We start from the raw sequence: 22,161 nt of genomic DNA, 5'->3' as shown, positions 1-22,161 counted from the left end.
TCTGAGCGTTGCCTACTGAATACAAATCTCAGATGAAGGTTAAATGGTCACAGTTCATCACATGTCAATTACAGTGGTTTCCTGAATGTGGAAAATCATTCACGCCAGAACAATCTTTCTTGACACAAGAAAATCCCTATCCAAAGTTATTTGTCTGACAGCACTCGTCCCACACACGACACAAATGTCTCAAGCTGCCTCCACTGTCTTCTGCCCTGTGTTAAATCCAAAGTGAGCAATGTGTCAGGAATGCTATACCTTTTTTCACTTGTGACTATTTGATAATGCTTAAACAACAATAAGAATCAAGTATGTGAAACACAATCCATAACTGCAAGACAAATACTAGACTTTCAAATAAGAAAATTACAACTGAACGCATGGAGCACAGAGCACACTAGCTTCCAAAACACACACACACACACACACACACACACACACACACACACACACACACACACACCGAGGTGGGGGGGGGGGGGGGGCAGACACACCCAAATGTGCACTACAATGGCTCTGGCAAGACTGACTACTCAAACGCTGGAAGCACTTGCCTGAGCTGAAGAAGGTGGGGATGCAGTAGGCAAGGACACAAGGAAGGTGTGCAGAGGGAAAGAGGCAAGCAGATGATTCTGCAGCTGCACAACCACCTCTCCCTCTCCTCTTATCCCTTTTCGACCCTTCTCCATTTCTCCCTCTTCATCTTCACCCTCCCCTTTCCCCCTGTTCCTGCATCTCTTTTCCCTCCACCCTCCATACTCTTTTCATTTTGCTGTAAGGCTGTAGAGTCATTGGCCCAAAGACCAGCATCTTTTCCACTACACTGTCATTGCACCCTTCCTTACCTCATCCTCATCTTCATCGGCTCAGGCAACCGCTTTCAATAACCAAGCATCAATAATCAGTCTTGTTGTGGCCACAACCATCTATGTTTGGTTGTGTGAACATGTGCACTTCTGCTAGAAAAAGAGCTATTGCTTGAAAGCTGGTGTGAATGTTGTTTTCTGTTACATGTTTCTGAGCTCCACACATTGATCTGCTACAGGCAAGTGGCTGCCTTTCCCTTATTTTATGTATTGCTCCCCCCCCCCCCCCCCCCAAGAACTTTCAATACTGTTGTACAAAATGACAATCTATAATACACTCATAGTAACATACCCATGATGTGTAACTCCACAGTGTTCACTTGCTTTAGAGAAGTTACTTCCTGCGAAAATTTAAACTGTAATTAGAAACAATTTCATGCTTACCAATGAGAGAGCAGAAACACATCAAAAGTGTGTGGTGCCACATTGACCTAGTTGGACTGTGGTCAACATCTAGCAGTTAATGGCGGGTGGCTGGTAGCCGCTCGCCACTTTACGGTGAGGAAATTCTCATGTGTGAACTGTTCTGGTCTGGAAGCAGACACAAGCTCCTTTGTGGAAAGTTTTGCTATTACTGGTGGATTAAAAAGTGAAGCAAATTATCTTTGACATTCCATCGGACTGGTATCATTACCAGAAAGCTGAAATGTGGTTAGAAAATAAAGGAACAAATGGATTCCAACTCAAGAAATTGGTTCTCCATTGTACGATATTACAACGAGGCTATGTGCAGATACTGCACTGTAACAGCTCGAGCAGAAGACAACACTTCCTCCACACACTTCCTCATCATACAGTGGAGCCAGATTGTGCATCTGGCTGGCCAGTTTTATTAGGCACTTACATGAATGACTCAGACTTAGTACCTGCGGCAACCAAGTTTTATGTCAAACAGTGCACCTCCAATAATACATCAACAGCCTTGAAAGCAAGAATACCAGTTTCAACAAAAATCATTGCAGATAGTACACAATTATAACCATTCTTTCTTTCTACATCTACATCTATGCTCAGCAAGCCACACTGCATTTTGTGGTGGACGGCATCTCGCCAATATAATGCAATTGGGCAGATAACAAATCTACTCACCAAGCAGCAGAACGTGCATATAAAGAAAGATTATAATTATGCAAGCTTTTGGAGCCAGTGGCTCTTTCTTCCGGCAGAAGATTGAAGGGGAAGGAAAAGGGGTGAGGGGGGAAAAGGACTGGACAGGTTTAGGAAAAGGGGCAGATTTTTTTGGAAAAGTCACCCAGAACTGGGGGTCAGGGGAGACTTACCTGACAGGATTAAAGGGAAAGACTGATTGTTGGGGACTGCATCAGACGAAATTTGAAAACCTGAGGTCTTAAAGGTGGAAGACAGGATAGTATGCAAGACAGAGATAACAGCTAAAACATCGCGCATAAATTAATAAGAGTGAAAACCTAAGTGCATTGTATGCGGGAAGGGGATGGCGAAAAACAGACAGGTAAGAAAATGAAAGATGTGGAAATCTAAAATGGAGAGAAAAAAGAAGTAGTTACTGTCAAGAAATGCTGAGATGGAAGGAACTAACGTAAATTAAGGCCAGGTGGGTGGTGAAAACCAAGCACACATCGTAGTGCTAGTTCCCACCTGAGTTCTGAGAAACTTGTGTCTGGGGAAAGAATACTAATGGCGCATGTCGTGAAACAGGCGCCAAGGTCACAACTATCATGCTGCAGAGATGCTCTGCAACAGGATATTGTGTGTTGCATTATAAACGCTCTGTCTATGCCACTTCATCCTAACTGATAATTTGGTGGTAGTCATGCCAATATAAAAGGCCGAACAGTGTTCACATATTAGCTGGTATATGACATGTCGGTTCACAGGTGGCTCTCCCTTTGGTAGTGTATGTTTTCCCAGTTACTGTCACTTCACTCCTTTCTTGTTCCAGTTGTGAATATTTCACAGTAAGAATGATTGCTGTTAAGCCTCCGGGCAGGCTTAAATCTCTCTGATTTTATCTGCATTGACTTTTCCCAAGATATACGTAAAGGAAGCAATATATCTGATGACTCTCCTATGAACAAATGCTTTTGGAACTTTCCAACATAATTCAGTGTGGCAAATTATTCTTCCCCATAATAAAAATAATATTACAGAGAGAAAATGTTACATTAATTTGACAAACAAGTATGTACACAAAGTATATGAGATATCTGATGAGAGGGTGATATCTCAGGATTTTACCGTATTTACTCGAATCTAAGCCGCACTCGAATCTAAGCCGCACCTGAAAAATGAGACTCGAAATCAAGAAAAAAAAAATTCCCGAATTTAAGCCGCACCTGAAATTTGAGACTCAAAATTCAAGGGGAGAGAAAAGTTTTAGGCCGCACCTCCAAATCGAAACGAAGTTGGTCCATTGTAATATGAGAGACAATTTAAGTCGAATGAATGACGATACAGCTACAGTAGGTTCGAGTCGTAAGCTTAGCAGTTAAGCTTTACTAGGTAGCCATTGCTATGCGTCACGCGCTCCGTCTGTATTTATACGGGTACCTTTCCTTTTCCACGTGCATCGTCTTGTTTGAATTGATTGCTTATTTTGCTTTGATCTGGTAAGTGCCGTTCTCTTTGTTACAGGTGTTTACGTCACTCTAAGCTGAAAATGCATTACTGTACTGTGTCACGAACTGTTTGTCGCATTCTGATAATGAGTGTTTACGGCCTGTCCCCGTTTGCGGCATGGCTTGCTTTTGTGCGCGCTACCGCCACTTACAATTAAAAAACGAGAGGAATCGTTTCATTAGCAAAACAATGGCAAGAGACTGCTATTTGTTGTAACTTACACTGCTGCTTTCTTTGATAATGATCAACAAGAACCAAATAACAGACTGCTTTTGATAGAAGACGTTCTGACCGAGAGTTTAGCGAAAATTTTTCTCCGTTTGAAAATCTTTGCAGACGCCTCTTTAGTACATTAAATTCTGCACAGAAATTAAGAGTCATCTTAGATTTAAAAATCTAGTCAATTGCCGTGCTTCATTTCTGACTGTATCACTATTAGGCATAAGAATAATACAAAAATAAACATGACATGATATGTATATTCTTCCGCGTTTGCTGCTGTCTCACCCTAGTTTCGTAGTTTATTAGGCAGACAGGATTTAAATGAGATAGCAGCAAACACGAAAGAATACATGGCAAAATGTTTATATTCATATTATTCTTATGGCGAAGAGAATACTGTATGTGATTCACAATTCATGAAAGTTCCTATTAGCAACCATTTCTTCTCACAGGTTGAAAAAATTCAGAACCTAGAGTTGGCCATATCGACAAACATCCCAAACAGTCTTGCCAGTCCGATTTTCATAGTACATTGAAATGCTGCTACATTCGAAAATGAACAATACGGAATTTCTATTTACTTCATTGGATAATGCATAAAATGCAGTGGTCGAAACTCGGGGCGGAGAAGAAGGCTCATCTTCCACCCCTTTTTTTTTAATTTATTTACTGACGCGGAGGTTTTGGCGCCAGTATTTATCTTTGTGCCTGCAAAGCATGCCTGTGCAGTGCTACATATATTCGACGGCAGAAGTTAATTGTGGCGCCATCTACCAACATTTTTCAGAACTTCCGCTTACTTTGCACTCGATTCTAAGCCGCAGGCGGTTTTTTGGATTACAAAAACCGGAAAAAAAGTGCGGCTTAGATTCGAGTAAATACGGTATCTCCCAGCTAAAATGAACAAAAAGTTTTCCATAAATGTAAGTCAAGTATAGTGCTAATAATTTAGTTTTGAGTATTGGAACACCTGAATCACATACCATCTTTTCTTTTGCAGCCCTTGTAGCATTGTCACAAAATCCTGCCAAAATTGATTTATGATGAAACAAACATACTGACCTATTGTGGGAAACGAAAAACATGGATTGAGTTTCATTTGAAGACTAAGTGAAATATAATAATGTGAGAAAAATTACCACGAAAAAGGAAACAGAGATGGTGGAACATAACATCCAACAGAGTCATAAAAAACAAAATACAAACGTAAAAATTTAACAGCCACTGAGCATCCAAAAATGGGAAGAATTCAACAAGATAACAGAATACTTCTTTGAATATACGCTGAAGTGAGAAAATTCATGGGATAACGATATGCACATATAGCATACAGATGGCAGTAGAATCGGTACACAAGGTATAAAAGGACAGTGCGTAGGTAGAGCTATCATTTGTACTTAAATGATTCATGTGAAAAGGTTTCTGAAGTGATTATACCTGTACAAGCATTTTAGCCCACTAGCTTGAAATCAGCTGCATAAACCATTTGCTATTTTAAAAAAAATATCCTGTATCTCCTCATCAGCTAAGGTGGGTTACTTGCTTCAAAACTGTGGGAGAACTTCACAGTCTATCATGAGCATATTTTGTGGCTCATGGGCAGTTCAGAAATACTTAGCTTAGTAGGCAACAATGGTTGCTGTTGAAGACACACTAAAAGACTTGGCTTTAAAGACATGTTACACGGTCAGGAACAGCCCAACGATAGGAACAACTTGGTGGCTTTGGTGCAGAGGCTAGGGATAGAGACTGTCCTAAATTAGCATTGCCAGTCTGATACAAACAATGCACTGCATCGGCAATCTTTACTTGTGAAGGTCGGGCAGAACCATAAATAACAGACTTGTTGTCCAGCAGGTGCTACATGAATGCTCTGTAGAATTATTGTAGGCAAGAATTTTCTGCACCCGGTACCTTTCCTTTCAGATACTTCAAAATACTTGAAGATTTAAATTATCTTCTCCAATGTTCTGAAAGTGTAGGATCCATGTGAATCTCTCAATAAACAGGAGGCTAAGAAACTTGAATGAATGAGTGGAATGGAGAATGGAGTTATTAAAATGTAGATATGATTCATTTACTTTGTAACAGACCTGATTTAAACAGAGACACTATCTTACTGACCAGTACCACCTTCAGAAGTCACAGTTCCTAGTGATGTCAATAGAAATAAATACAGATGAAAAGAGGAATCCTTACTTTTCAAACTATACACTGCATCTTCAGGAAGGAAAGAGGAATTCATTGCAGAATCCTTGAAATGAGAGGGGGCAGGTACTAGTAGGTTAGTCAGAATCTAGGTTGAATGATTAATTCCACTTCCTGTAAACCATATTACCAATAAATGTTATGACATGGAATGTGTCAATTGAACAAAATATTTCACAGACAGTTCCCAGATATTTACAGACTGTAACTAACTATTTCTACTCAAGAACACTTTTATGCTTTAGGAGGAGTTGTTTTGAGAAACAACTTTAATTTACAATTGAAAACAATTCTGCTGTACAGCTATTTCACTTTCAGGGGCAGAATCCTAAAGAGTTTTATAGCTAAGTGTTGCATTTCTTCCTGTGTCAAAATTAGATTCATTAGAGGAAAGTGCAGATAATATTTCCTTCTATTAGTCTATTTGTAAACGTCTCCCTTGCTCTCAGATTGCAATGGACTGTTGACAACAAGTTTTGTGTATGAATAAATGTGCTGCGAGGCTGTGGTTAATATTCCCAATTACTTAAACAGGTGCCTGTCAAGAAGTACATGTGTGAACTCCAAACACAACTATAATATCTTTCCTCTGAGCAAGTAATGCTTTTAGCCCTAGTTACCTGTTAGAACAGCATATTATGCTACAGCACTGAAAATATGCAAAATATTTTAACTTACTGATTCTGATATTATTCTCATGACAATACTTGGTGAACCTAAAAGTTATAGCCAGTGTAATATCCCTTGACCCCCCCCCCCCCCCCCCAACCCTCTCCCTGCCATGCCATACACGCACCAGAACTTAGAATTTTCTACCACTGTGCATTATTTCTTGCTGATAAACTGCATTCATTGTAGGTGGAGTATTTTCAACAGTACAAAACTGGATGAGTTGTGTTTCTTCAAATTTAAAGATAGTCCATTCATGCAAAACCAGTTAATAGCTTTAATAAAAACATCATTTACTAATTTTCCTGTGGATGCTTCTTGAATCAACTTGACAATAGAACTTGCAAAAAGGACTAATTTAGTCTCATGATTCGAGAGGACTGCCTATTGTGGGAATAACGCATCAGGAGGGAGTTGGTAAGGAGTGTGTCAGCTGTAGTTCAGATATGATAAGAGACAGAATGAGAAGGAAATATGTTAAAAAGATGTGCAGAATTAAAAATATTTCCTCTTTCTTTCTTTTTGACTTACTACCACCACTGACGCATTCTCCTTATCTTTGCCTTCTCTTGTCCTCACAACAGTTGAGCCCCACTCAACCTAAGGTCAAGTGAATCCCCCCCCCCTCCCCCCTTCCAGTCTTCTCTAATCAATCCCTGTTTACTACCTGAAGAATAATAATAAGTACTAATGGGAAATGATACAGGCAGCAGTTTAAGAAAAATTAATCTGTTGGAAGACTGGACATTTGGTTTCACAGCAAACACAACAATTCTACACTAGCTAAATATCTCCTCTCATTTATCTGAAGACTCAAGTGGAAGTACAACTTTGAACCATATCTGGGAGGACAAATTAGAAAGTAAATTAGTGGCATCAGTCAATATGAAAATAATGTTCAATTTTTGAAATTTTAATTAATTTGTAATGCTGAAATTGTTAATTACTTACAGGGAAAGTGACCCTCTCCAAGCTGCCAATAAAAAATTGTACAAAGGTTTGTGAGCTCTAAAATGCTATGTGACACACTAACTTTCGCGTAAACTGGATTTTTTTGTATAATGTTATTACCTGTAGAAACCAACATTGCTTAAAAGCAACAATCATAAATTATGTCAATAAAATAGATTAAAATATAATTAATGTAATATTTCACATTTATACACCTATGTAATACTATAAACTAAAGCTTTTACCACTTGAAATCTTCTAAATTCAGTAAAGAAAGAATTAACTTTGTCATGTACTATTTAAATATGGTATTCCTTGTGAAACAAGACTGTGCCATTTTTGCTCTTATCATGCTTATTACTGACACATTTTCTGGTTTGCACTCATGGTAAACTTTTCTTTCCTCAATGCATATAATCCTGATCAATGTCCAATTCTAATTCCATTTGGACTGCTGTGCCACATCTGTTACGATTCAGAGCCAAACACCAAATGCTGAATATGGAGGGTGGGGGGAGTTGGAATGGGTATGTATCTGTGAAAGCACAGGTTTTATACCATCTTATGCATTACAAGCAGCAAGTAAACTCTGAGTAGAAAAAATTAAACATCCTTGTTTTAAATGAAGGGACAGAGGCAAAATGTTCATGGTGCAACATTGACAGCAACAAAATATTAGGAACCTGTGTACTACTTGTTAGTATAAACTGAATTTTCTTAACAACAATAGCAGGTAACTTACCTTGTCATCACGTGCTGGATCCCTCAAAATTATAAAATCCAGCACTATTCCTATGTGCTCTTCCATGTTGGTACTGGGTGACTGACAAGCTTGCTCAACAGCAAAAATAATAGCTGCATTATTGATGCCAGCTTCAGGTGAATTACTTTCTGTATGCAAAAGCATAAAATCAAGTGAAACAACAGATATTTATAAACAGTAGGCTATTATATACTTCTCTATTAAACGTAGCATTCCTACTTTTAAAAGATATTCCATAAACTTGAGAAATTCAAATTAGTGCACCAATTATGTATTAGCAAATGGTTGTTTTGTCTGGACAAATCAAACACTGCAACATGTGTGTTTCTTGTACTAAGGTTGATTTATCAATTTTGCTTTTCACCACTTTTAATTTATGGATTTCACTTAAGTTATTTTCGAATGAGTGGAACTCATGTTCCTTGAAGAGTACCACAGAAAACCCTGGTAAAATGTCACGGATAATCTGGTTTAAACACACAATAAAAAGGAAAAAAGGATTTAAGAAATTAACTATATGCTTTTACCAAACTAAGTCTTCTTATATCGTTTCAAATAAAGTGACAAAGGTGAACCTTAAAAGACATGCAAATTCCAATCCATAGAGCTCAATTGTGGTCAAGCAGTCAGACAGACACTGTAAATACATTTTTCCAAGTAAAGATACATGTGAAATCAAAGGTTTTCTCTGGGTTGAAGTTGTAAGTCTGGATAACATCCAAATTTTAAATCATACAACACAAAGATTTCTCAATTTTGCACAGCAAAAATTGTAAATCTTACACAGCAAACAACAGAAGGGTGATTTGTGACATGGGGAGCAGTGATTGGATGAGGGGGAAGGAGTGGAGGTAGGAATGCATGAAAAGAGTGAGCCTTAGGAGTAGAGGAATGAGACAAGGCAGAGTGGAGAAATGGAAGAGGAGAGAGGGAAGAGTGTGGGGAGAGGTGGGGGTGGGGAGGAGATAGGGAGAGGTGGGGAAGAGGAAAGGGGGATGAGATTGGGACAGAGGAAGATAACATGAAATTAATGTAACATTTCCTGCATTCAAGCATCTTTAATTTTCTGGTTCCCAAACTTGGCTCTGATGAAAAATTTTAGAACTTTTTTTAGGCTCATTATTCAAACTTTTTTATGTTTACCTAACATACAACTGGAAATTTAGTTTATTTTTCTAAGTAGCCCACACACACAGTATGTTCACAATTGACTTAGCTATTGAAGAGAGAACAAAATCACATATGGCGGCCACACAAGCATACCAATATTACATTTCAGATATATTTTACATAACTTACTTTTCAGGTTGGATTCTAATATTGGTTCTGTGTGGATGAGCTGATTTAAAACATGCACAGATGACTTGAGCAATGCTTCAGCCGCTTCTCTGTAAGAGTAAAAGGAAAATAACAATGATACCATCAGATTGGTTATCCCTCATTAATGAGCTGTACATTTCCAAATGCAAAAATCTGTGTATTATGGTGACTCTGATATAGAAAGTTTCTACTTACTAGTCAGTACTGAAAAGAGAAACAAAGTAAAAAGAGATAAAAATGCTAACTTTTAGAATCCAGTAGAAAAATTCCCTCTAAAAATTCACAGCAGTATGTTATGCATTTCTCTGAAAACACTGTTCACAAATAATACAAACCTTTTCTACAGGGTATATCCCTAAGGGGTTAGATTTCTCCCAACAGTACTTAATGTTCTATAGCATTCCACCATAATGAGCAGAACACTGCCATTTCATATGGTATTTTGTAATGACAGTAACATGAAACTCTTGTCAGTCATAGGCAGATAATCAGCCACAAAAATGAGAACTTGTGCATTTTTTTAACTATATATCAAAGAAAACAAAAAGTTTTTATTTATTTAAAAATCAAATATATTGATGCAGTATTCTTAAATGCTTTATGGAAAGAACATTCTTCAAGTGGCAGCAATACTAAAAATGACTGAAGGGTATGAGTTTGAGTTCAATCAATGACACTATCATAAGAACGGAGCATGTGCTCAGCTCAGTGAAGGAAACCACACCATGTGCTTTTCAAAGAAACCATTCCAGTATTTGCCTTAAATGATTTAGGGAAATGACGTACTGCCAAGTATTCAGCCAAGCGAAAGGCAAGATTTGACAACGTTCCCTACTACATTACAAAATTTCTTTGACAAAGAAATACGATAGTGTAATGCTGCCCAATCATATGCTGTGTGGGCTCCCATGACAGCAGATGCAGACTGCAGAACTCAATGTACTTGCAGCCACTGATATCATTGAGGGGCAATAACCTCCCATCTGCTACAATCCTGTCTCTGCAATACGAGTTAAGGAGTATGTAAACCTCAGCAACTCACTAGCCAGTGAGGACGCAGCACCTTCTCCTGTCTCACAAATGGCTGATTCCTTTATCCACCTGAGGTCACATGCCAACCTCAACATATCACATAGAATGCAGTACACATCTGGCTTTCGGAGACCTAGATTGACTTCAACATCATGAAGAAGACTTTTTACCTTTGTTGATGGAGCAAAACATATTGGATGCTATATTTCTGTAGGAGTCCACCAGTCCTTCCGGATATTGGGCCAGCAAAAGGTAGATAAAAAATTCTTAGATTTTTTCCTCTGCTTCTGTCTCAACCTCTTTCTCAGGCATTCTTTATTTTTATTGCAACACCTACTCAGTTTTATGACCTGAATACCCATTATTTCTGAACACTATTTGTAAGTTCCTATCTCTTCAACAAGGCCTCCTTATCTGAAAGTCTTTGAGCTATGGATCAGAGCCTTAAGAACTGAATTTCTTTGTGAATGGTTACCAGCACTCATTGTGCATCAAATTGGTTGCCTCATCTACACCCTTCGAACTGGAGACAGGGAGGTCCCATGCCAATGAAATCAGCTCCAAGTCTGTGTGGATTTTCTATATACCTCTGACACAGGGATCTGTCTGGTCTTCTGTTGAATAACATGTCAAGGAAAGGTAGCTGGTTCTCTTTTTCAAGTTCCATTGTTAATTTTGTACTTAGATGATAGGTTTTAAATGGTCCAGGGACACAAATTCACTCTCTCTCTCTTTGTCAGCCATGTATCAATAAAAACACAATGGACTGAACCTAGCCGAGTCTAGTGGCCTTGCTTCAAAGTGTTCCATGTACTGGTTCACCAAGGCAGGTTATAATGGACTACCAATTGCCACACATCAGAGTATGCATAGTATTTTATGTCTAACAGGAAATAAGTTGACATTAGAGTGTGCCTTCCAAGTTCGGAGAAACAATCATTGAACTTTTCCACGATTAGTTCCAACCCTTCTGAAAGTGACACTCTCTTAAACAAACTGACCATATCTGCATTCCAGAGCAGCAGTTGACTTCAGTGTTGTACAAAGTGAGCAGAATTGTGAATGTGCTGTTTGCACTCCTCCACATATTCTCCGAGAATGCGTTTTAGGTATCTTTCCAGCTATTATGTAGACTTGCCAACATTACCAACTATGGGTCTTGGAGGGCTGCCATCCTTGTGTACCTTAGAAAGGCCATATGGTCATGGTGGCACAACTGCTTCTGTTCTAACATTTTGTCGCAAAGCTGACTCAGTGAGAAGAATCATTATCTTACTCCCGAATTCATTTTTTTACAGTTTCCTTGTTCTCAGTTCTCAGAGCAACTTGTTATTTTCTGGAGATGCTGAATCTTAGTACTGGCATCATGGAAAGCGCTCCACAGTGTTGGAGTGAACCTCTTCTGCTGCTTCCAGGGGGAGTCAAACTGCAACATGCTCCATGGAGCCACTGTAATCTGCTATTGGTGGCATTTCTGGAGCCATTTGGCAAGGATCTCCACTGTATACTTGCCCAGATGTTTCTCAGTGAGATTAATTACTGTACAGATCCCTGTATCGTGTCTTGGTTTTTTGTGCAAGCACCCTGACTTTGTTTTTAGGCTTGCAGACATTTTCAACTGCTTTAAATCTGCTTATAATCATGCTGCATTGTCAAACCTTTCCCAAGAATATGGAGAGAGTGTAGTGGACATGTAAATGTGGAGGTACAGAAGCTGTTTTGACGGGACATCCAGAGTTCTCTTGCTACCTGTGATGGTTGTTCACTGCTGCACGGGAAGCCAGGAGCCATTTACCATGAGGCTTTCTTCTTTGTTGCTGATGCTACAGGCACCCAGAGATGGGCAATGATGGTGGCGCAGTGTCCTCAGCTGGTGCCAGTGGAGACTCTCAGCAGGGCTATTGGAACCAACAGAAGTCATCAGAAACAAATTGTAACATGTGAATGCCTGACCACACACAGAAATCACAAAACAACTGAGACAAGTATGATGTCCATTGTCATAAATGAGGGTAACCAAAAAGTTTTTGAGGGGGCCTGACTAGTGACTTTGGTAGTGGCTGAGGAGCACTGGACTATGTATGGAAAATGCGAAATCATGTCAATGGCAATCAGTCAAAACACATGGATCAGTTCCCAGATCTTGGTTCCTGGAAGCTAAGGGGAGAATGTATCCTTGGGAGACACCTGCTGACTAGTGCACTGGGGACACACAACAACCAAGTGCTCCAGCTCCTGGTCAATGCCGAACCAGTACACATCTGCAAGCCAAAGCTTTGGTGCGGGAAACAACCCAGTGATTCTCTTGCAACAGCTGTAAGACATCCCGCCGCAAACTTCCAGGAATAATCACCCTGGGCATTACATCTTCTGTGGAGAGGAACAATACCCCATCTAAGACAGAGAGATGATGGCACAATACAAACTAATTATAAAGCAGATAAGAAGTGTGGACTAGATGACAAGAAGATCAACCCTGCTGAACAAGGCAGACCACTTGCTGGAGGATGGGGTCAGACACTGTTGCCTTGGCAACTTTGGCACTAATGATCAGAAACAAGTCTACTGCTTGGCAGGAGGAGATATCCAAATGAAAACACATGAGCTCCTCTCAATCAAACTCATGGCTCTAGCCAACGGGCAGCCAGGATAAGCGTCCACATTGGCATGGCAATCAGTGGAGCAAAAATGAATGTCATATTGTACTTGGAGAGGAGCAAAGCCCACTGCTGAAACTTGTGAGCTGCCTGCCTTATCAGGGAATCCAGGAGAACGACCTAAGTCATGAAACTAACAGCTTGTGGTCTGTAATTAGTTGGAATTGTTGCCATATGAGAAAACATGAAATTTGGTGACCGCATACACAATAGCCAGAGCCTCCTTCTCAACCTGAGAGTAGTGGAGGCACGCTGGACTGAGAGTTCTGGATGCAAACAGCAGTGGCTGCTCTGAGCAGTCTGCACTCTGATGGGAGTGGACTGCTCCCATTCCATACTGTGAGGCATCCTTAGCCAAAACCAATGGTTTCCCAGGGTCAAAAGTATCTCTAGAGACATTGCCAACCTGAGATATTCCTTCAGCATGGTGAAGGCCTGGTAGCTCGCAGGAGGCCAGACAAAGGAAGCACCATTGCTGAAGATGAGGTGGAGAATGCTATGGTCGACGCCCTGGGAATGAACCGGCAGTAACAGGCAATTTTACCCAGGAAAGCCTGCAGTTTTTGCAACGACGATAGGCGTAGCAGGTTCGTAACGGCCCTAACAAGACTCTCCATGGGACGGATGCCCTCCCACAAGATGGTGTGGCCCAGATACTCAAGACATCGGTTAAAAATTTGGATTTTTGCAGATTGTAACAAATACCCATGGCCTGGAGTTCTTGAGAAAGGCCCCTTAGATTTAGCAAGTGATTGCTCGTCATGCAACTGGTAACAACAATGTCATTCAAATAGTTGAAACAGTGCAGAACAGTGGATGTGACCTGTTCCAGATAGCACTGAAAACTTGCGGGGCATTTGCCACCCCAAACATCAACTGTTGGTATTGATATAGGCTGAAAGGCGTACTATGAACCATGATATGCTTGGACTCCTCATCCAAAGGTAACTGGTGATATGCTTCAGAAAGATTGTAGAAGCACTGACCCCTGGAAAGCATGCGAACAGTTCAGCCTGACATGGCAACTGGTATATGTCGACCGCAGACTGGGAATTCACAGTGATTTTAAAACCACTGCAAAGTCGCAATCTACCAGACAGTTTCTCCACAATGACAAGAGAAGAATGGCCTAGTCCCTTCACAAAGATCTTCTGAAATTTTGAGCATAGAGATTCCAATGATTGAAAGGGTACTTCGGCAGATATCAACTATATGGAATCCATGACTAAAAAGCCAAAGGCCTGAAAGGCATTAAACCCAAAAAGGTTTGCTGAACTAGAATTGCAGATAACAATAGTGGTAACAGGCTGTCACTGATTTATACGCAATTTCGGCCCTGGTGCTGCCTTTTTACCAGCAACAGTGGATATGTTTGCATATCAAGCAGGAAAACTGCTGCACTGGTTCCTGGATATCCATATCCACATTCTCTGATGCTGTGTTCTGTGCAGATGAATGACAGGCTATCGCAATGTGGCCTTTTCTTTCTGACACGAACAACAGACAGCCCAATGCTGGTGAAATTCTGATTTGTCGTGTAGGGAGTAACAAGACGCACATGATGACAACAATGAGAAGCAGCTGGAATGCTGTTTACACACTGTGAGGAAACTACTGGATTGGTCAGCTTCCAATACCGCTACGTTTTCCTCCCTGGAAGAAATGGATGCAGATGAGTTACCCTGTACCACCATGACATTGCACTACACTTCCAGCTGCTGACCAGTAGCGTTTAAGGCCTCATATGACTGGGTGATTGACAAAACCTCTTTGATGGAATGGTTCTCTATCTGGAGGGCATGTTGCCCGACTTCATGTTGCCTGACTTCCTTATCAGGGACAGAGCAAATGACAATGTCGTGAACCGTGATGTCTGCATATCATTCTCTCGACTTGGCTGTACAAAAATGGCACTTGTGACTAAGGCCATGGAGGGTCACGGCCCAGTCCTGATAAGACCGATGGAGCTGCTTCTTGTGTTGGTAGAATTCAACCCTAGCTGCCACAACATGTGTGTGGCACAGATGATAGGAAGACAACGATGAACATAAACTGTCAAACAAGAAGGAAGCTTCCTGCAAGGGGGCCAACTGCCACAACAGCTGATACAAGGTGGGAGATATCCATGACAAAAACAGCGCATGACATACCTCTGCATTTATTGTGTGGAACGTGTGGAAATGTTGCCATAGGCGGTGTTTGTATGCTTCTCAATCTTCTTCCACCTCATCAAAGGGCAGGAACAGAGAAGTAAACAGAGGGTAAGAGGAAGATTTAGACAGCATGCCAGCGAAGTCTATTGCATGAACATGATGAGGTCCTTCTGTTGCACCAATGTTTGAAGCAGAGTCTCCACGCCACAACAAAATGCGAAAAACAACTGCACAATGAAAAACACATGAAAATACAATCCTACTCACCACCAATGCATTCTAACCACAAGTACACAAAGACAATGACAGACACAACAATTTACTATATCTAGAATAACTTGTACAAGAAGACACTTGCAGTAGAGTGGCTACACCACTAGTCCGATAATCCTAGTCAGAATGTCAACATGTAACTGAGGGTGAGGTTGGCCAGGCCCAACTATACGAACTGTCGGCTGGCTGGTAGAGCACACAGAGGAGAGGGTGCTTATGCGCCCATGAGCCTCTAACAGTACTAACATCAGTAGACTTCTAAGGCTCACCTTACAACTACATGTCCAGATCTCAGGTGTGGAACCTATGCCAATCACTACAAAAATCAATGATAAACATGAAAGAATGAATGAAAATTTTTCACATCGTAAAAGTATTTGATCACAAAATGATCAAATAAAGCTTCTTATAAAAGCACCTTGTACACTGGTATATAACACAAATTCGCATACTGGAATCTAAAGTCACTGAATTTCTGGATGCACTGAGTTTTATTTCAACTGTGTGGTATGCTATGAAATGTCATGTCATCAAAACTGTTTCCAAGAGGCTATACCTTTTTAGGTATGTTTATAATCTTTCTTGAAATTTTTGGAAAAATGGTTTTGTAGTTTAACTGGACAACTTTTTTTACAATACATCCACACTGTAAAACATTTATCCAGTTATACTAAAAGCCATTTTCCCAAAAGTTTCAAGAGACTGATGTTGTTGTTATGGTCTTCAGTCCTGAGACTGGTTTGATGCAGCTCTCCATGCTACTCTATCCTGTGCAAGCTTCTTCATCTCCCAGTACTTAGTGCAACCTACATCCTTCTAAATCTGCTTAGTGTATTCATCTCTTGGTCTCCCTCTACGATTATTACCCTCCACGCTGCCCTCCAATACTAAATTGGTGATCCCTTGATGCCTCAGAACATGTCCTACCAACCAGTCCCTTCTTCTTGTCAAGTTGTGCCACAAACTCCTCTTCTCCCCAGTTCTATTCAATACCTCCTCATTAGTTATGTGATCTACCCATCTAATCTTCAGCATTCTTCTGAAGCACCACATTTCGAAAGCTTCTATTCTCTTCTTGTCCAAACTATTTATCGTCCATGTTTCACTTCCATACATGGCTACACTCCATACAAATACTTTCAGAAACGACTTCCTGACACTTAAATCAATACTCAATGTAAACAAATTTCTCTTCTTCAGAAACGCTTTCCTTTCCATCGCCAGTCTACATTTTATACCCTCTCTACTTCGACCATCATCAGTTATTTTGCTCCCCAAATAGCAAAACTCCTTTACTACTTTAAGTGTCTCATTTCCTAATCTAGTTCCCTCAGCATCACCCGACTTTATTCGACTACATTCCATTATCCTCGTTTTCCTTTTGTTGACTGATAAACAGAGCTAAAAAATTCTAGTCTCTCTGAAATAGTTTTTTATGATACAGACGTGTTGTAAAAAAAAGTTATTCAGTTAGACTAAAAAATCATTTTCTCAAATTTTCAAGTTGTAAACATGTAAAAATATTCTAGCCTCTTGGAAACAATTTTTGAAGACATGACATTTCACAGCATCACACAAAGTTGAAATAAAACTCAGTGCATTCAGGAATTCAGTGTCCTGCAATTCCCGTACATGAATTTGTCTTATATGTCAGTGGATACATGGGCTGAAATTTGCTGATTGTATTAGAAGGCAGTAGGCAGTTGTTTACAAAAAGTTTTAAAACTAAAAAAAATATAGTCATTAAGTAGCAGCAAGGGAGAACACATGATATATGTGGAAAACTGTGAGCTTTTGGAGCCAGAGGTCCCTTCTTCTGGCAGAAGGGTTGAAGGGAAGTAAAGAAGGATGAAGGAAAAAGACTGCCAAGTTTAGGAAATGGGAAGTGTTGCAGAAATCTGGGAAGACTTACTGGACAGGATGAGAAGGAAATTACTGTTGGTACCTGCACTGGACAAGATGTGAAAATCTGAGAGCTTACAGGTAGAACACATAATAATAAGCAAGACAAAGGTTACTGAAAAAATACTGTGACATAGTCAATAAGGGCAGCGAAAAGCTACGTCATTAAATATGGTAGACCAGTGTCGGGGCCAAGAAAAAACAGACAGATGGAAAAATAAATAATAAGAAATGAAAGAGAACAAAGAATAGGAATAGCTGCTGAAAAGAAATTATCAGACAACAAAAATTAATGTAAATTTAGGCCCAGTGGATGGAGAGAATCCAGCACACATTGTAAAGCCAGTTCCCACCAGCAAAGTTCTGAGAAACGTGTTGGGAGGCAGACTCCAGATGGCATGCGTGTTGAAACAGGCACCATGGTCACGACTGTCCTGCTGTAGAGTGCGTTCCACAACAGGATATTGTGTGCTGCCTGTTTACACCCTCTGTCTTTGTACACTCTCTTTACTGATAAACTGGCGGTCATCATAGATAATATAGCAGCTGGTACATGACATGTCTCCTTTCCCAGGTGGCTCTCCCCCAGATAGTATATGTCTGCAGTTCCAAGCAGATGTTTTTGGTTGGTGCTGTACAATTTTAACAGTTTTGATACATATAAACTTATGCGGCAGTGTTCATGTTTGGCAAGCTAGTATAGAAACTGTTACAGAAACATCCGAGTAAAAATGTCCATGCAATTCACACATTTATTTACATATAAAAGTTGAGCTCCTAAGTTTCCTTTACGTGAGACTGCTTGTCTGATATTCAAGTGCTGATTCAAATCTATAAATTCTAATATTTCATTTTACTGTTCACATTGTTTTGCATAACCTTTCTTTGATTGTGTAATATTTGTTTGTGTCATGATATACCGTGAAATTTTGAATATTTTCGAGTGCTGCAATAAACTCTTACTATTATTATTAGTTGTAGGTCTAAACTTAAGTCATGCTCTTTTAGAATTTTCTGACAACAGTAGGTCTATCCTTATTCTATAACAATTGTCTCATAAATTAATTGTACAATGCGTGAGAAATGGTTTCTTTTTCTGAATTTTCAGATGTTTACAAAATTATGTTTTTGAAAGTTTTCACGAGTTAGGAGTACGGAGCATAACTTATTTCGCAGCAAACCACCATTTGTCATTTACAGGAACTGTCAAAGAATAGTTCACTCCAAATTTCAGTACATATCGAGGGGAGTAAACATAAATTTTTGAGAATTTTTGAAAGTTATCATTGTCATCTGCATAAGCTATTTCATAGTAAATCAACATTTGTGATTTTGTTGCTATAGCATGTTATAACGTATTGTGTTACATACAGTTTTTCCTTAGTGCTTATTATCTACATTTATCACAAGTTAAACCTATTTTTGAATTTGTTGGCAAGTATAATCTCAAAAGTTTTAGGAAATTGGTAATTTTTACCACAGGTTTTCAGCTGACTTAACAGAAATCTCACTTTGTGTATTAAATGCTTCAGTTCTTACAGGGAAATAATAATATTTCAGCTCAACAGATTAAAAGATAAACAACAGGCTTAAATTTATTTGTTTACTATTCTTCAATACACTGCACTAGCCATAATGCAGCCCCTTTGTGAATGTTCTTCAGCCCCATTGTGAACGTTCTTATCAAACATGGGATGAGTTAGTTGACATTCGTAAGTAGCTGGAAATCGCCCTGACCACTGTCAAATGATTGGAGCTGCTGGAAATCACCGTATTGGGAGAACTCCTGGGAGTTATGTACCAGCATTACTAAAACTGTCTCAACTACTATCCTCTCCTGTGAATCCTGTCTCCTCTGCAGGAAATATGGGATCTATTACTACACGTCCACGAGAATGCAAGTGGTGTCAGTGGTAGATCTTGGCATCCTGTACAGGATAGACAGGGACCAGAGAGGATTCAGAGTGTCCCCTCTAACCAGTAACTTCATTGAAACGGAAATTGGAAACTGAGTTAGAGGGACTCACTTCACCTGTTGGGAAACCTGCTTTGTACTGCGACAAGAAGAGCAAAATGTAAAAGAGTGGGGGCCTATTAATTGTTGCCAGTTAAATGTACAATGAATAATGGTTAACCTTAGAGAAACTTCAGAAAGCAACAGGAAGGAGAACCAGCTGCATTCAGTGCGCATGCCTGGACGCCTGATTCATCATGTTGAAGAGGTTACTCTAGCAGCCAGAGGTTACTCTAGCGGGAAGGTTGAGACAACCAGCTTTGCGCATGGCGTTCCAATGGAAGGCTAGTGTGAAATTTGCAGATGCACACTCATGGTCTAGTTTCGAACATGCAAGGGTTGGTGCAAACGGAGGAGGGTGATTCAGTCTGCTCCCCAGGAAGTACCACTGAGAACATGCATGACATTGAGGGACCAAGAAAGTTTCCTATCAAACATAAGCCCCAGGAATTTTGTAGTTTCAACAAATGGAGGAGCAACAGGCCCAAAACATAAAGACGGTGAAAGAAACCAACTGCGCTCCAGAAATTCATACAAACGGTCTTGTCTGTGGAAAAACAAAAGCCATTGTTGGTGCTCCATGAGTAAAGATGATTGAAACATTGCTTAAGATGCCGCTCAATGAGACAAGTCCTTGGAGAACAGCAACAGATGACAAAATCATCATAGAAAAGGGAGCCGGAGATGCCTGGCATGAGACAAGCCATTGTAGAGTTAATGACAATAGTAAAAAGACACACATGACAGAACCCTGAGGCAAACTGTTTTTCTGGAGAAATGTATCTGACAAGGCAGGGCCCACATGTATCTTGAAAACTCGGTCCTTTAAAAATTCCTGAAGGAAACAGGGCACGCAGCCCTGGAAGCCTTGTGTGTAGAGTGTACAGAGGTTGCCAGTCCACCAGGAGGCGTCTTGGGCTTTCTCCAAATCAAAAAACACGGCCACAGTCAGATTTCCGCAGAAAACCATTCACAAAATGGGTGGACACAGTTATGAGATGATCAACTGCAGAACAGTGCACTAGAAATCCACATTGTACAGTGGTTAGTAAATTGTGAGACTCAAGCCAGCATACCAGCCGGGCACGAATCATACATTTTAGGTATGACAGTGGCTTCACACTAGTGTCTGGAAAATGTGCCCTCTGCCCAGGTGCAGTTGTACATTTAAAGCAGAAAGTGCTTACCAACAAGAGAAAGGTGCTGCAACATCTGAATGTAAACATCATCTGGCCCTGGGGGGAGGATCGTGATGAAGTGAGACCACGATCTAGCTACATGGCATTGTAGCACTCTCAATTTTGAGAAAGCAAGGGTATCGCCCGAGCCTCCTCCACTCAGGAACTCAAAATCTGCGCAAAATGGCAACCCAAGGAATTGGAGATAGCAATAGGGTCCACAATGACATTGTATGCTACTGCCAGGCCGGAAATTGGGGAATGGATATTGGTCCCAGAAAGCTGTCAGAGGTTGGCCCACACAACAGAAGAGGGAGCAGAAGTGTTAAAATAACTAGGGAATGAAATTCAGCTAGCTTTTTTTGCTATCCCGGAGACCGCGATGACATTTCGCATGCAACTGTTTATAATGAATGCGGATTGCCATCGCAGGATGATAGTTAAAATTGCAGAGAGCACGTCTCCATGCACGACTTGTGTTGCGGCACACCTCAGTCTGCCAAGGGACCAGGACACAGTGTCATCAAAGAGGAAGTGTGAGGAATGGAATGTTCTGTGGCGGTAAGGATAACGTTTGTATGATATTCTACCCGGTCATCACAACTGGGGGAATGTCATACTTCGAAGGTCGCCAGGAAGGAGTAAAGCCTTCAGTCAGCCTTAGTAATCTGCCATTTGAATGTGCACATAAGTGGGGTAGGAGTCTGCAAATGGATAGCATGGGAAATTGTCGCTGTAGTATATGTCAGAGACAATGGACCATTCAAGGCAATATGCAAACTGAGCAGTGCAGAAGGGTAGTTCCACAGGGGAATAGGTGTGCATGGAGTCTGAAAGGAATGTGGGTGCTCCTGTATTAAGGCAGAGGAGGGTAAGCTGATCGAGAAGGTCAGCCAGGAGGGCACCTCTCGGAGAAGTTCAGCCAAGAGGGCACCTCTCGGACAGGTTCTGGGAGAACCTCAAACAGAATGGTGCGCATTAAAGTCACCAAGCAGCAGAAAGGGATGAGGTAGCTGTCCAAAAAGCTGGAGGAAATATTCCCTGGTGACATCAAATGACGGAGGGATGTAAACGATACAAAGGGAAAAGGTCAGGTGAGGAAGGAGAAGGTGAACTGCAACAGCTTGAAGGTGGGTAGAAAGGGACATGAGTTGACAATGATCGTCTGCCCATATGAGCAGCATGACTCCCCCATGAAATGGAATGTCATCCTCGGTGGAGGGGTGGGGGGATCAAAACAGATAGGGAAGAAATGCGAGAGCTCCAAGTAGTCATGGGGATGCAATTTTATTTCCTGAAGGCAGAGAATAACTGGACACTAAGACTCTAAGAGCAGCCATAAATCCCCTTTTTTG

At 40.6% G+C, this 22,161-nt stretch overlaps 1 protein-coding gene across 5 annotated transcripts in view; it reads right to left on the bottom strand.

Annotated features, from left to right (window-relative positions):
* Positions 1–22,161, bottom strand: part of LOC126483934 (speckle targeted PIP5K1A-regulated poly(A) polymerase-like) — a 162,276-nt gene that overhangs the window by 109,735 nt on the left and 30,380 nt on the right. For all 5 annotated transcript variants that reach the window (XM_050107214.1, XM_050107217.1, XM_050107213.1 and 2 more), the window contains 2 exons: positions 9,577–9,665; positions 8,257–8,405 (listed from right to left, as the gene is read on the bottom strand). In XM_050107214.1, the coding sequence (XP_049963171.1) occupies positions 8,257–8,405; positions 9,577–9,665 (238 nt within the window). The remainder of the gene's footprint in view (positions 1–8,256; positions 8,406–9,576; positions 9,666–22,161) is intronic.

Source organism: Schistocerca serialis, chromosome 6, assembly GCF_023864345.2.
Source record: "Schistocerca serialis cubense isolate TAMUIC-IGC-003099 chromosome 6, iqSchSeri2.2, whole genome shotgun sequence".
NCBI classification, from domain to species: domain Eukaryota; kingdom Metazoa; phylum Arthropoda; class Insecta; order Orthoptera; family Acrididae; genus Schistocerca; species Schistocerca serialis.
Note: the sequence above shows the minus strand (reverse complement) of the source record. Positions and strands in the feature narration are given on the sequence as shown.